General features: G+C 32.6%; 2 protein-coding genes across 2 annotated transcripts in view; one reads left to right on the plus strand and one right to left on the minus strand.

Moving 5' to 3' along the window:
- Positions 1–106, minus strand: part of LOC106464139 (protein SYS1 homolog) — a 57,091-nt gene extending 56,985 nt beyond the window's left edge. The window contains exon 1 of the mRNA XM_022391820.1: positions 77–106. The gene's annotated coding sequence lies outside the window, so the exon portion shown is untranslated. The remainder of the gene's footprint in view (positions 1–76) is intronic.
- Positions 1–17,201, plus strand: part of LOC106464140 (valacyclovir hydrolase-like) — an 84,871-nt gene that overhangs the window by 35,479 nt on the left and 32,191 nt on the right. The window contains exons 7-8 of the mRNA XM_013924249.2: positions 5,511–5,611; positions 14,211–14,377. Coding sequence (XP_013779703.2) covers positions 5,511–5,611; positions 14,211–14,377 — 268 coding nt within the window. The remainder of the gene's footprint in view (positions 1–5,510; positions 5,612–14,210; positions 14,378–17,201) is intronic.

The raw sequence follows: 17,201 nt of genomic DNA on the forward strand, positions 1-17,201 counted from the left end.
ATATATATATATATATATATATATATATATTAAAAAACGTATAAATATGCATTCTATTTATACAGTAAAAACTTACCATTTGCAGGGGTTTAACAAAACAGTACCTTCTTTTCTCCAGTTGTGCTATGTAAAGGGTTCCCATTTACCTTGCACTTCACATGATTAAAGGGCATTTGCCAGATATCTGACAAACTTACCATTTGATACAAGTACAACTACAACTTACAAGTCATTCTGTAGTACCTCAACATCTTCACTACAATTAGAAATACCCAATAATTTAATGTCATCAGTAGACTATACTAATTTTTTAATTATTCCTCTATTATTATTATTATTAGATAATAATAAAAAAACATGTCAAAGTACAGGTCTTAGGTACTCCATTAGTAACAAGGGTCCAGTTTGAATGGAATACATTAAAATAACAGCTTTTTGTTTTCTCTCACCCAAACACATTGCAGTCCATTTAATTAGTTTTTTTCCAACCTCTGCTGATATTTTCGTAACTTATGAGCTCTTATGTATGACACTTTATCAAAAGCTTTTTAAGAATCTTAGCATACCAATATTCATATCATTTCCATTGTGCAGATAATTTGTAACAACCTTGAAGAAAGTTAACAGATTTGTAAGACATGATTTGCCTTTGGAGAAACCATGTTGGCTTTTATTTATAGGGTCATATTTCATAAAATGATTTTGTAAAGCATATTTTATCAGATCCTATAGAATTTTTCCCTATTAAGAAGTAAGCAAGACTTCTAGTTCTGTAACTTACAGGGCAACTCTGTCACTCCCCTTTCAAAAATAGGAGTAACATTAGCAACTCTCCAATTCTCAATTACTTGTAAACTGTCTAGTGATCTACCAAACTAAGAGAATTTGTATGTGATATTTGACTTCCTTTAAAACCTTGCAAAAAATCTTGCATGATTGTGTTGCTTTATGAATTTGTAATGGCCTCGTAACGATCACAAAAAATATGAAATAAATCTAAATAAGCCTTTTTTTTTGTAGAATGATTGTAGATTGTAACACAAACTTACAATTATTATCCTAAAAAGTGTAAGGTTCATAACAATTCAACTCTATGTTTTATTTAATTTTATTGGAACTGTGTCTACCATCTGAGTATGTGGTAGAAGCTGTACTGCACATGTTAAAACTTTGAACATAACATAGGGGTTGTTATAAAGCACAGTTTAGCATAAACAGATGTCACATGAGAAAACTTTTAACTTTGGTTCATTGTGCTGACCAAAGAGAACTAAAACCCATGTGTGTAAAACAGTACCTCAAACAAAATGTCTCTTTGGGGGGGCAGAAAAATGCAAAAAAAGAAAAAAGAAGTGTAAGAGGGAGAGAGGAGCATCAGATAGATTATTTCAAACAAGCAAAATTATCAGTCCCCAGTAATGGAAAAAGTTTAAGTTAAACTAGCAAATATATTCATCCCCACAGACTTTTAAAAAGGTTAATTGTGTTGGTTACACTCTTGGTTTCCCTCAGAGCCAAAGCTCTGAGCTAATTATACTGCCCACTGCGAAAAGTAATTGTTGAACATTTCACACATAAAGGCTAGACTATTTCACAGTCGTTAACAAAGATGTTGTCATTAGCATATTTTAATGTCTTCATTTTGACATTTTGCTTACCTTTAATATACTTAGGGAAAAAAAATAAAAGTTGCCAGATGTTTCTTGTAACTCATTTTGATTTACTAATTCCTTTTGAATCAAATCTCTAACTTTCCTGTAGTTTTTTTAAATTTTCCTTCCTATCTATCAATTTAATCTTCTTTAGCTTATGGTATTTATCTTTTAATTTTTCCTTTATGTCATTAGTAAGTCTATTAGGTTTGATCTTCCCTGTTGTACTTTTGTTTTTGTTTTAATTTTAGGAACATGCCTATGTTGAGTTACCAATTTATTTTAAAGAATTTCCCAAATCTGTTCTGCATCACTTTTTCACCCATTAGTCTAATTCACTCTTAAAACCAGAGAGAAAAGCAATCTGTTCTAATTTGTGCCTTAAACATCACCAGATCACTATTTGAATAGATGTCTTACTAAGGTATTATTTACTGGGTTTATGGTTTTACCTTTTTTGTTAGTTTTAATAACATTTATTACTCTTTAGACAGAAAACACACACAATAACAGGGAACCTGTTCAACCATGTTAAGATGTTTTCAGTCAATTGCTGGAAATTTTTGTCTTCCCAAATTTGTAGTGCATACTGGAGGGATTTACACATTTTGGTAAAAGTTTAGAAAAAATGACCTTTACACTCTGTGTGTTTTCAATTTCAGTTAATCATAAAACATATCATGGTTTTATTTATTTATTTCTTTTTAAGTAATATCTGTCATATGTTTGTATAATTGTATAGTTAGTAATAGAACTATACTATAATATTCCTACAATAATGAAACAATAATGATATTTTATACATTGTTAGATGCACCTTACAACAGACTTGAGAAATATAATGTTACAAGCAGTTTTATAATTTAATCAATATTCTAACATCAAACAGTTTTGTATATTAACCCTGATGAAGCTGCAAAGGTGAAACATTGGTTGAAATAAAAATATATTCTTCAATATTTATCTGGAGTGTAAAGGTCCTTTTTTCTAAACTTTTATTAAAACATGTTAAGATGATTGAATATACAGTTCATATATGTATTGCTCTCTGTTAGAATGACAGCAGCAATATTTTAAAATAATTTCAATCAGTGTGGAAATTAAGCCAAAATTATTAATTTTTCAACTATGCTAATATTAGAAGATCAAAATTATGATATTCTGAATAAATGTGAATGAATAAGACAAATAAAAAAAAAAATATTAAGTATAAATAACAAAATATCTCCAGTGCTGCATCAGGTTATGAACATTTGTAATACTTTTGTGAATCTTTTATATATTCTTACAACAGTAAACATACTCTATGGCATTACTGCTGAGTATGATGTTACATTATAGTCAGTTTATATGTTCTAGAGAACAGTCACTTTTTCAAAATAACGAAGAAGGTGAAAAGTCTAGTTAAATACTATTTGAGGCATTATAGGAAAATACTTTGAGATACTTTTAGGGTCATTGACTGTAAATAGAAAAATATCTTGTGGTGAAGACTGAAAAACATTTAGAAAGTTCTTAAACTGATTGTTCATTGCAGTAGGCTTGGGATGATTTTGAGTTAATGAAAATACTCTAGAGTTCTTTATTAATATAAGGGTGTGAAAAACTTCTTATCCAAGGGACATAATGTTTAAAAAATATATACTCAAATTGTCCTTCATAAAAGTCTATTTGTTTCCTCTGCATCCATCAAAACACACAAATAGTAGAAAGTAGAATATAGCTTGTAGAATTTTGCTTTTATTTAATAATGAACACAATCAGTACAGTGTCATTGGTAACTCAGATTTTTTCAGAATGGCATTTACTGTGTTTTGCATCCAAGCTCTTCGTATGTGCCTCTGGTTTTTAACGTATAATTATTAGGACTATAAAGGACTGACAGAGTAGTAATGGTTTACAATAATGTTTCTACAAACCAAAATGATGATATACATATATAATAAACAGCAAAGCTTTTTGTAACTTTTATTTTGTTAGATAGTCTCTAGAATTGGCAGTCAAACTCAATGTTTTTGTTAATGTATATTTTTACTCTGTGTGTGTGACTGAGGGTGTGTTAACGAAGAATATGTGTATTTGTGCATGTAGTTTTGGTTCACATTTACAGGTACATGTTTTTAAATGTTTCTGTTTGTGCTAGTCTTCCATGGTTCATAATAATTTTCAGGAACTTTCGTTGTTCCCTAGAAATCTTATAGGGGTGTTTTCTAGCATGTATATGTTTTCTATATATATATCGAACAAGTAAGCAGAGTATAACAGTTGCACTTGTCTCTGTGACTAATATTGTTGTCCTGGGAGTTGGGAAACATGAATTCCACACACCTGGCCTTTTAGTGGTTCAATAGTATGTCTGTAAGTTTATAATGATAAAAATCGGATTTTGATACCTGTGATAAACACACCACAGATAGCCCATTGAGTAGCTTTATACTTAACAACAAACAAGTTACACTCCTGATATATTCAGTTGTAAAATTTATTTTAAAAAGTTTTATATGACTTAGCAATAATAATAATAGTTTGTTTTGTTTTTTAATTTTGCGCAAAGCTACACGAGGGCTATCTGTGCTAGCTGTCCCTAATTTAGCAGTGTAAGACTAGAGGGAAGGCAGCTAATCATCACCACCCACTGCCAACTCTTGGGCTACTCTTTTACCAACGAATAGTGGGATTAACCATCACATTATAACACACCCATGGCTGAAAGGGCGAGCATGTTTGGTGGGACTGGGATTCGAACCCATGACCCTCAGGTTGCGAGTTGAGCACTCTAACCACCTGGCCATGCCGTGCAAATGATAATAGACTTGAAGTTATTGCCTCAAATACTTTAATTTACATTACTAATTTTATTTATTCCAATGCTCAGATAGTTCACTGACAGTCATATTACCTTAAACCCTCAACAGTTTGAACATCTGAAATATGTTTCTATAGCTTTTTGTTGGTGTGCAGAAAACAAATCAATTTTTTTTTTCTCTTAGTTCAGATTTTAAAACTGAAGTTTTTGTTGTAATAGCCTATCACTGCATTCTTTGGTTACAGTAATTAATTTAATAATTAGATAATTTTTATTTTTGAATGATTTTTTTTGTCATTGATAACTTGTTATATTTTGCTCTATCTTACCGAAAAAAGTTACATACCACAGTGGTCACTTTGTAAAGGCATATAGTTGCTTGCTTGACCCTGTTTCTGTATGTGGTGTAGGACATATTTAAGATAAGGGGTGATACCGAGATTTATTTATATACATATATATATTTATGTAAGTGACTTGAGATTGTGAGAAACCACTCTAAGACTTTGGTCTGTCTTAACAGTGGGCTATTATCAGTTTACAGTTTGGTCTTTATCCTGTAAACAAGTTGAAACTCCGTTCTACTTTAACAGCCAGTAAGGTATAAAATATGACCAATATGATATAATAAGATGCCATGTAAAACATAAAACATGTAAAAAATAAAATTTAGTGCTCCTTGTTTTTATGCATGTGTTTTGAGTGTTCATTCCTTTGTTTTCCATGTTCATTAATATTCTTAATGAATCTGCTGCTCATTGTGGCTTGATACTTAACTGTTGGACATCATTGAGCCTGAATACCACACTTTCTTGCCATGAAAAATAATTTAGTTTATTTATTTTAAATGAAATATACTGACATACTGAATAAAGTACAATATACAGAATTTCATTGTATCATACAAATGTAGTAAAATTAACAATATAATGCCTGTGATTTGTTACACTTTTTCATTACTCAACCATTCAGTTCACTTGATTGAGCATGAAAAAATGGAAATAGATTAAGAATTTAGTTTGTTTATATTTTAATGTGTTTTTCTTTCTGTTAAGAAATCCTGGAAAAAAAATAAAAGTTGGAGATACAGATCTTCACTTTGAAAAGATTGGAAGTGGATCACACCATGTGCTGTTACTGCCAGGAGCTCTTGGTTAGTAGAAAATTAGGGTTATATTTCATATTTTATGCTAAAATGTATTTCAAAGAAATTTTGGACTGAAAGAAGGCCTAAAATTATCAAAAACAGGTTATTTAGCTATGCATATAACTATACAGGGGTAACTTATAATTGTAATATGTGGCATATCGTGGTTTCCATACTTTCTATAGTAACACAGAATTATTCCAAGTTATTGATAAGTTAGTTTCCACACTTTTATTATGGCAACACATGGTTCAGTATGTCTCTCATTATCTTATTCAAAGTATTTCAGCCCTCTTCTTTTGTTAGATGGCATCTTCTGCCCACATGGATATTTCAGAATATTTTGAGCTTGGTTAAAACTGGAATTTTGTTGGCCAAACTGTGACATCAATTAAGAGTAATAGCTTGCCAATGCTGTTAGGGAACAGAGGTCATGAGGTTATGCTATCACCTGGACAAAAAAACAAGCAAGTTGGTATTTGAGATCCAGGCACACTTTTTGGTTCAAATCTACTTGGCTTTCATTGTGACTAGTTTGGAAGAGATTCATCTTGAGAGATAAAAAGCTAGTGAGCTATTCACTGATTCAGTAGAGGCAATTTTCCACTTGTCTATGTAGATATGCACAGTGTGTTTTATGTTGTGTCTAAATAAAGATGGTGGTCACAACTATCTGTAATTTGTTCACACTTGAAACTGCCTTGGCTGCTTTACTCACTCCTAAATGCAGTCGCTGGCAAACGTAGTGCAGAGTGATGCAAAACAAATTGTTCCTTTTTTCAGGCCAGCAACCCTATTTTGGTCACTTAACATGACATTGGCACCATTCACTCCTAGACCCTGTGTCTGAGAATGAAGATGAATAAAACAATCAATATACAGCAAATGAAGCATATGTATAATGTATGTCAGATATACTTTGTCATGTTTATAAGCACCAGCCATGTGAAAGCTCAATAACTTAGATGAATTTTCCTTCTCAATGAGAACTCCACACTCCTTACACACAATGCAGAGCGTACTGTATATTGTTTCAGCCTTGCCATCCTTCACTTTCTAGATTTTGAGGTATGTGGTTTTTGCTCTGTCAGTTGATTCATACCTCCCAATGAAGACAGCAGGTTTCTCTGCAGCTCAATCTGTTGACTCATTCAGACTAATACCTAATATGGACTTTTCTGCACACCTTTTAGTGTATCTGTCACTAACATCTAGAAAGAGACACATAGTTAGCTTTTAGAGTATTATATTTATGGGTATGATACTTTTATGAAGCATTTGATTAAAAAAATAGACAGGATATGACTAGCTTTGCTCAATAAATCTTGCCTCATCAATAGCAGTCAGCAGCACATTAAAGCCAGTGTTGACTCTTTTGTTGATTTTTCTCCTCTTCTCATACTGATGATATCTTTCACATCAAGTTGATGCCGGAGATGTAGTAATGAGGCATATTTCCTGTTGGTTATCTCCTCTGCCACCAGCCAATAGACTGTTTTCATGGTAGCTCTATATGCTTTTTTCTACTCACTTGTAGCATGTTTTTTCACCAGCTCTAGGGTTTTTTTTAGATTAATCCTCTGCTGTTGCAGCAGTCATGTGTCCCTCCAATGATATATATGTGTACAGTGACTTCAACCTAAAAGAATAATACATTGCCAGTAGTATGATTAAGTAGTTTTGTCAAATGACAATATATTATATATGGAATTAGTGTATTTGGCAAAATTTATGTTTAAATAGGGTCTTGCTTTATATTATTTCATTTAAAAAAATCTTGAAAAATAATAAAATATCATTTTTATTTTCTCAATTTCACCTAAAATTATCAGTCCCACAAGTACTCCATACACTGCATTTTTCATGTTTTTTGCAGCACTAGCAAAACATTTTGTCCTTTCCTTCCTTATACTGTTTTCAGGCAGGTGTATGTAGTATACATTACAGATTTGCTTGACTCATGTAAACAATAACTAAGACCATAGATGTCAAGAGGTTTCTTGTTTGTGCAGGTACCTCATTACATGATTATCAGAACACCTCTAGCTAAGTGTGGTTCTTGGTATAAACAAGATATTTCAAGAATTTGTTTAAACCATGAGATTAATTAGCTAGCTTTATGGTTAGAATTAAGAGTCGAAAGGAGCTGTTTGTCCCCTACTGGTCTCCACTAAAGTAGAAAATTAAATTGTTTATAAATACATGGGTGGACTTTTTCGGGTCTCTTTCTTTGCTGTCTCTTGATAGATCTTATCCGAGGATGTTCCGGCTTCAGGGTTGGTTCTGGTACATTTTCCTGTCGTGAGAGTTGAGTTTTCTTATATAGACATCTTTTAGATACCAGATGTTAGGTTCCCAAATCAATATATCAAACTCCACTACACCTGCCATGTTCAGGTAGTGAAATGGTTATTGATTCTTTCTGATCTCTTGAACTTGTGGATGTCACTTCCCAGTGGTGAGGATTTTGGATGTAGTTGACATACCTATACGGTCTGTTGTGTCTTAGTCACTCTACATCTAGGGGCACATTCATTGTTCACCCACTTTTATATGGTGGGATTGACTTCCATATCATATGGTTTGGCACACTATCCAGCTGGAATTCTCATCCACTTTGATGTGCTCCGCTACTTTTCTGCTCATATCTCGTATCTATTTCATGTATGGGCGAAGAGTACTTGAAGTGATGGCTTAGTGAAAGGGTATAAAGGGAATCACATGACTACAACGCATTTGTGACGGATTTATTATTATATATTTATTTTAATTTATTGTTTAGATTAAATTTATATTTAGAAATACGCATAGCTTATACTGTTAAATATGTATTGCGAAACTCCCGCCTACTCTCTAAAATTGTAGAAGATTCTCGAGTGTAAGAATCAACAATATATGTGTGTATGTAAATGCCAGTGCAGCTTTGTATTGTTACGTGATCTGAATTTTCGAGAAACTCTCCACATGCCTATAAATATAACTAACGCGACATGCCTAGAAACGGTATCTATTATTGGGTTGCTGTAATTGGTGTGCTATAAACTCTGTAAGCTATAATTGTGATTAATGCTTATTAATTGGGAAACTTCGGATATTTGACCAGGAACGTTTATAAATTTCGAACATTGCAAACCATTTAACTTCAGTAAATTCACATCGGACATTAGTACTTTTACAAAAACATTACCTAACATCATCGGTAGAAACTCGACCTGTAATCGGTGTGTGATCAGTGAGAACTACAGGACTAGCTATCTCCTTATTAAGTGAATTTTACCTACATCAACTCAAAATTAACTCACTCATCGTGAACCCTCGATAAGGCATCAAGGAACTTCCAGACTAGAAAGAAGACTTTGTATTGCTTGTTAGTTTGTAAAACTTTTGTATATAAATCATTGTTTCTAATAACTATTTGAAATAACTGTTATTGTAAATTGTATTATTGTTTGTGTATTAAAATAGATTTGTATTAAAAAAAGAAGAAGAAAACTGTATGTGTCAATCTTATTGGCAAATATCATGAATTGGATACATATCAGCATATTTAACTACTAAATCTAAATTACAATTTAGTTTCATACCATTTGAAATTGTAATACATAACACATTCCATTGGTGGAGTAGTGACGCATACTGATTTGCATGAGAGACATGTTGGAATCACTAAATCCCAATAGGGGGGAGCAGAAGGTTTGTGGCATGCATTGGTCAATACTCATATTCAGGTTAGCAATTAGTCTTAATTGTATCTTTTCTCCTATAACATTCGCTTAATCTTACTACGCCTCGAGTTTAGGGGCCTACACATTTTGACATACAGTCCGCTGACTTTGAAAGGTTAGAATTTACTGTTGTGGTTTTTGAATAATTTTATTTTTAATATTATTATCTGTAGTTATTTAGGTTCCATAACATAAGTTTTGTTATATTGGTCAATGTTCATATTCAAATTCAGGTTAGCAGTTAGTCTTAATTGTATCTTTTCTCCTATACCATTCGCTTAGGCTTACCATGGTCTTTGTTATTTTAGAATTACATGTAATTCATCGTACTTGTTTATCATTCATTAGTTTAACTATATTTTTTTCTTACATACATCATGTCTCATAGATGTGTTAGTTACTACACACTTACTTAATTTTATACAATCATGTCTATTTCATTTTTGTTATTTATCTTTTATCCGTTTTCCAATTCACTTAGTTTGTGTGAAACACTTGAGCCGGAGTCCACACAAACTTCTCCCAATATTATGCATACTTATTGTTAGGTTAAGATTTTTATTTTAGTGGTTAGTGATATCCTTTGTTCTGCACTGTTCAATTAGGCTTAATAAGTGTTTGTTATTTTTGATTTACCTGTAGTCTTTCTTCTGGGTTACTCGATAATTAGATTAAATATCTTGTTTGATTAGGCTTAACAAGCATTATTTTTGGCTTACAGGTGGTTCCATTTCCTGGTTAATCGATAATTAGGATAAATATCTTTTCTTCAACACATACCATCATATACATATGCTTATTTCCCTACACAGTTTCTTATTATTTCCACTATATTGACTATGTCCCTTTCATCTTTCTTTATTATCTATACTTCTTACCATTAATTTCGTTTGTGAGGGCCACTGGGGACTTGTGTCCACCTTACCTGCTCCCAATATTGCTTGCCTTCCTCGTATAATGGCTGAACCCATTTACAGACAACCTAGATTTTGTCAGTTTTCCTCCACCTTATCATGGATTGCCTTCCAGGTCTCTACTGCAGAATCTACTAGGCTTATCTCTTTTGTCTTTTTTTAAGACACATTTCATTTCACAATATATTCTCCTTCTCATGGCATTGTTTCGTGATGATCTTTTTGTCTCTCTTTTGAGAGTTGGTATTTGCATGCCTTGCCCTATACAGGCTTTAATTATTTTTTGCCTTAGCTTACCATCAGGCAGATTGTCTTCCTGATCTTTCACATTTGCATCTTTGTTAATATTATCCATTTTATCCCCTATGTAGTTTTTTAGCTTTGTTTTACCCTATCAACTCTCCTCCAGTTAATGTTTACCTTTCACCTTTTTTTGGTTGTTCCACTTATGTTTAAGCATTTTCATGAGATACCTCCTCCTCCTTCACTCCATACCGGAGTGTTTTCCACCTTCAGTTCTTTCCCTCCATACATGGCTTCTTTGTCTTTGGGATTTTCTAGAGTGGAACACTACTGTTTGTTTACCATCAACTGCTAATAGGGACTTACGGTCAGTTCTTTTTCACCATTTGTCCATTTTGTTAGGCTTTCCTGTACATTTAGCATTACGTGGGGTATTTGCAATGCTATATTAATTTTTTTTTCACTTTTGTTTCATTATGAGATATCATAATCTTTATCCATTTTACTTGTTCGGCTCCTTCCCATCCGTTACTTGTTTTACCTACGGGTTTCCTTCATTTGTCTTGTATGCTCAATGCTGATTGGGATTCTGGATCATTCAGTCCCACCTCACTCAATTCTTGGGTTTTCCCCATTTTAATATGTTTTAGACTGTTTCTGCATGACTGCCAATGTCCATGGTACACAATCTTATCTTCGTTTTTCACCAAGTGATTTGGTACCAGTTTTGTGCCATTACCTTTGGACTTGTTTTGGTTCCATATGTCTTTTGTGTGGTGGTATGCATTTTACCTGACTTCCACATTTTGAGGAATTTTACCTACACCATTCTTTGGATGTCTAGCTTCAGTTAGCTCCTTCCAAATGGGGGTAGTCTTAACATACACATCTATTCCTTCCACAGTCAGCTCAGGTAGTTGGATTTTTCAGTTAGATAAGTTTTTCCTGTTACATACATCACCTTCTAGCCTCTTTGAGCTGTGTATTTTTAAAGACCCTCTCCATTGGGGCCATCCATTCTCCTCCTCCTCCTCAAATGCATTTGAAGGAGTTTTCTGTTATCTTAGCCTGTACTTTATGTTTCCCTCTTTGTCTATATGTGTTGATAGTTGAACATACCCCTCACAACATTGTATTTACTGCTTCTTCCTCCCCCCCCCCCTTTGGATTGTTTCTCTTCCCTAGCAGTGTGGTTTGATCAATAGTCTACAGACAAAAGGTCTTATCCCCTTCACACCCAGGCACTCTCTTCTTCTTGTCCGGTTATGACTAATCCTGTTTCATTTCGACTTTTTGATGGTGGTGGCTTATATCATTCACCAAGAGGACACTCATTTTTATTCCCTTTGTTGTGAATAGTGGATTTCCTTCTTTGAACTCACACACTTGAGAAATGTCTCCTGGAAGGTTGTGTTCCAGGCGCATTGTCCTCGTTGCTGATTGACTTTCCAGTCCTGACATACTTTCTGCCTAGGAGTGACTATGTATGAATGTGGGATTCTAGTTAATCTGAGTTATTATCTTGGAAGTTAATATCTATTCTACCTGAAAATTTATTTCTGATAGATACTCTCCTCTGCACATATGCCCACACATCCTCCTCACATTTTCTTACCTCATCAAAGAATGATGATTTACAGTGCAAATGCATAGGGAGAATTAGTGCTCATGGCAGTGTCTCACCCTTCTATTTTTGAAGGATTTATGTTGCATAGTGATGATATCATGCAGTGGCACAAGTGACGTAAAATCACATCAAATTAGGTGAAAGTTGCTTCAAGACTAGTGGAAAGCAAATTTTTTGGCAGATGTGCTAATCTGTGTGGGGGGATGAGAATCTATTGGAAATAAATTTTCAGGTAAGAAAAACATTAACTTTAAAAGTCTGAATAAACAGAATAAAATATAAAAATCAAACAGATGCAAGACTATTACAAAACACAACATCAAATACACATTTTAACCCTCATTACTTACAGGTGAAAGGCAGTGTTGTAGTCGAGACCTCGTAATAAATTATATGATTAAAAATAAAGCAAGAAGAATAAAAATCACATGTATCAAACTTTTTTACATGTTAACTTCACAGTCTTTTTTTTAACATCTCCTCCAATGAAGAAAAAAAAGTACGAATATAAATAAAATCAAAAAGGTCAGGAAATTAAACAAAAGAAAAACTGTTGTTGTTTATCAAGAGTTTATGGTGTCATTGAATTTGTTATTATAATTAAAGCCAAGAAAGATCACAGCAGATCTACTAGATGTGTTGAATATCGGGGATAATTGCTAACATTTGTCGTAAATATCTGCACAAGATTAAGTTCATACAAACTTGTAATAAGCCTATGTGTAATGCAATGTATAGTAGCAATTATTTTTGAATAGTTCATGTTATACATCTTTGTTATACTATGTCTTGTATGAACTGCTGCATAATTGATATTTAGTGCTTAATAATCATGGGTAGGTCTAAATACTGGTAAAACTTTTAAATTTAGCCAGTCTCATTTTCGAGACCTACAACACTGGTGAAAGATAATTAAAATTTATTGATATTGTATGCCAATAAAATTGGCATCACAACATAGTTTATAATTAAAATTTTAATATCATATATGTTTTAATTTCTTAATTTAAAAAAAAATAGTTAAAAAATTCCAAATATGCTTTTTTGTGTGTCATATGGCATGTCTTGTGTTATTACACAGTTTATTTTATTATGCCTATCATAAAACATTTATAGCAGTTATTGAATTATAAACTCAAACTTCAGACATTTAAAATTTAGAATATAAAATAAGAATCTGTTTGATTTGCTGAGATATCATTATATTTTACAAACCTATGAGTGTTGCCCTGCCCACTACTCCATTCTTTTGAAACCTCTTATCTACTCACTCCTACTTCTCTTGAGTACATGTTTATAACCAACAGAAAGAGCACAATCCAAGCTATGCTGATCTGACAATCATTTGTAATTCAATTGAAAAAGTCTATCTAATGGCAGGAGTGGTGATTCATTGCTTTATGATTGGCAGGTTTCTACTTCACCTGCTAATAGTAAAATAAACATAGGAAACAGATGTAAAAAGGTTAGAAGTAGAAACTCTTAAGGGAAGTACTTTGGAACATCTAAGGAGGCTAGAACAGTACTGCTCACTTTATTTTGCATTCTTCAACCTTTAAAGTTTTATAGTGGTTATGAGATCGGTCAAATTGACTGACCCTGTGTAGAATTAGGGTACAGAAAATATCAGATAAAATGTAAATTTTTTCGGAAAAGAAAAAATGTTTGATATTTATTTATGAGGTTTTAGTGCTTATGCAAAATAAATTTGAAGATTTTAAGATGAAGAAAAATATTTTTTATCTTTACATGAAAATCACTTTGCACTCCAATCAGTCAACATTCTGACTCCATATATTTATAGACAAATGTTTAATTAAAAGTTATGATTTTTTTTGTCTATGAATGATTTGTAATGCTTACTAAAAGCTTGAGAAATTTGTGAGGATACACAAAACATGTTAAAAGTTATGTTATGGAACTCTGATGGTAACTATAGGGTCACATGGTCAGTGTTATCTACTTAGGCAGTAGCAAAAGAGTTAACTTGTTTCATGTGCTCAAGTGCCTAAATTTTTTGAAGTAGTTCTTTAGATTTTATTCTTTCTGTTGTATTGTAGTTATAAAAAATTTAATTTTTTTTTACTTAAATTCAGGTTCCACACAAACAGATTTTAAACCTCAACTGGATGGTCTAAGCCATAAGAAATTCTCTCTTATTGCATGGGATCCTCCTGGCTATGGACACAGCAGACCCCTTCAGAGAAAGTTTTCTACAAACTTTTTCTACCAAGATGCTGAGTTAGCTGTTGCATTAATGGAGGTTGTGTTTTCAGTAGCTGTTTTAAAGTTTTACTTTCAAAAGTGGGAAGATACTTCTAAGATTTCATTTATTACAGTAAATTGATTGAAGTAATGCTTTAGATATTTTTGATGATTAATGGTAGTTAAACTTTTGAAAACCAAGATAGAAAAAATTTCTATAACTAATTAAATATAATTGAGTTTGCCAGGATTTATTTTATATTTGAAAGACTTGTACAACAGAAATTTTAAAATCCATCTCTTTTTGTTACTGTAGAATAGATGAACTCTGAAAAGTAGGGTTGTAATGCAGTGCTTTAGATAATTTTTGCAATGATCTGTAGTCGGGTATTGATCAAATTTTGTTTATATCAGTATCTGCCAAAGGTGGTCAGTAATTCAGTATCACAGTATGCTGATTTATATAGCAGTTTGAAGGTATTAATATTCTCATATTATTATTATTATACAAAGTAAAATATGAAAAGTTTAAAATGATAATTAGTCTAAGTTATCCCTATCATGAAATTCACATTTCATTATGGAACTTGGGACTGGTATGTACTTTAAAGGAAGCTAGAAATGAAGATGTGCAATTTGTATGTAGAGTTTGTAGGTTGGAGGCTATCATAATTAAAGTAGAGGCAATAGATGAAGAGAAGTGTAAACTGGGAAGTTGCAGCAGGATTTCAAGAGGAGCTTAAGCTTTTACATGCAAGGAATACATCAGCTAACAATGACTTTCAGGAAGTTAGAAAGAGTACTATTTGGGCTAAAACTAAAAATAAGGGCTGGCTCGTTTGCTACGGCTATTAACTCAGCTGTAAGGGACGTTTTAAACTAGTACTAGATAGTGGTGAGGGCCAGGATAAACTAAATGCAAAAAGAATGAGGCAGAGAAGAGTTTTGCATAGGAAATGAGTATAGAAGCAGTTCTAAGAATAGGCATAATTGTTACTATTGTAATGCTAGAAGTATACGAAATAAAATAGATGACTTTAGAGCACTGGTAGGAATGGAGGATTTTCAGGTAATGGGAATAACTGAAATATGGTTAAACGTAGATGACATTGATGACAGAAATCTCTTTGTAATACAGGGTTACAGGCTATTTAATAGGGATATAGTACTATTAGGGGGAGGGAGTGACTTTATATGTAAAATGCGAGTTACATCCTGTTGAAGTTGAGGATATCAAAGATAATAGTAAGGAGATTGGATCCATTTGGGTTTCTATTAGTGGATATAAAGGGCAAACGCTTTTAGTTGGAATTTGTTACAGACCACCAAATGGTACTGATGAAATTAGTGAGAAACTTTACAATGAGATTAAAATTTCAGCTGTTCATGAAGTCATAATTATGGGTGATTTTAATTTCAGGCACGTAGATTGGGAAATGCTGGAGTCAAACTGTGAGGGAGAAAGTTTTTGAAACTGTTCAAAATAGCTTTCTTCACCAATTAGTCAAGGAACGTACTAGAAACAATGCTATTTTAGATTTATTGTTAACTTCAAATATAGAAATGATTGTAAGGGTGAAATTGGGGAACATCTGAATGCAAGTGATCATTGCTCTATTACGTTCAATGTTTTGCTGCATATGGAGATAAGGTATAATGATATTTCGCTTACAAATTTCAAAAACTAAATATTGAAGGGATGTGACATAAATTATCTGTTGTGAATTGGGCAGCCGAGTTATTTGTATAAATTTTTTAATATTCAACATATTCCTTATAGAAAGAAAAGGGTAGTAACAAGTAAAAAAAAACAAGGTTGGCTCACAAAGAGTATAAGAGATAAAATTATAGTAAGGCATCATAAATTTAAGAAATTTAAATTGACTGGTAAGATGAGATTTTGAAGATCAAGAAAGTTGGTGAAACAGGAAATTAGGGCATCAAAAAGGATGTATGAAAGAAAATGTAAAAATTAACAGTAAGGATTTCTTTAAATACATTAAGGGAAAACAAAATGTTAGGATGAGGGTAGGACCCTTCAGGGATGATACAGAAAGGCTTTTATCTGATAATTATGAGATGGCTGGGTTATTAAATTTTGCTTTTTCTTTGATTTTTACTAACAAAGATTTCAGCAGTATTCCACATTTTGAAGAGTTGATAGATGGAAACAAGATCAAATAAGAGGACTGCATTTATTCTGAGCTGGTTAATAAAAAATTTGGAAGTTTAAAGAACGATACGACTGGGTCAGATAATATTTCCCCAAGGGTTTTGAAGGAGGTTAAAGATTGGATATTTGAGCCACTTGCTACAATTTTTTGTCAGTCCTTGAGTAGTGGGCAGGTACCAGAGGGTTGGAAGTTAGCTAATGTAACTCTTCTTTTCAAGAGAGATTATTAAAATTGTCCCAGTAATTATAGACCTATTAGTCTTACATCAGTTGTGGGAAAAGTTTTGGAAAGTCCGATAAAAGATGCTTTGCAAAGTTATTTAACAAAGTTTAGAATTTTATTGTATTGTCAACATGGTTTCACTATGGGAAAATCTTGCCTTAGAAATCTTATGGAATTCTTTGAAAAGGTTACTGCTTATGTACATGAAGGTATTGATGTAAATTTGGTGTATCTGGATTTTCAGAAAGCATTTTACAAGGTGCCACATGAAAGGCTTGTAAAAATAAAAAAAATTCTCTCTCTATAGATGTGGGGAATAAGTTAGCAAATTGCATAGAAGAGAGGCTGGATGGAAGAAAGCAGAGAGTTGTTACAAATAGAGTTCAGTCAAACTAGATTAATGTCACAAGTGGGGTACCTCAGGGCTCAGTATTAGGACCTTTGCTCTTTTTGATTTCCAGTCAATGACATAGATAAAGGTATAGT

This window comes from Limulus polyphemus, unplaced genomic scaffold (genome assembly GCF_000517525.1).
Source record: "Limulus polyphemus unplaced genomic scaffold, Limulus_polyphemus-2.1.2 Scaffold1568, whole genome shotgun sequence".
NCBI classification, from domain to species: domain Eukaryota; kingdom Metazoa; phylum Arthropoda; class Merostomata; order Xiphosura; family Limulidae; genus Limulus; species Limulus polyphemus.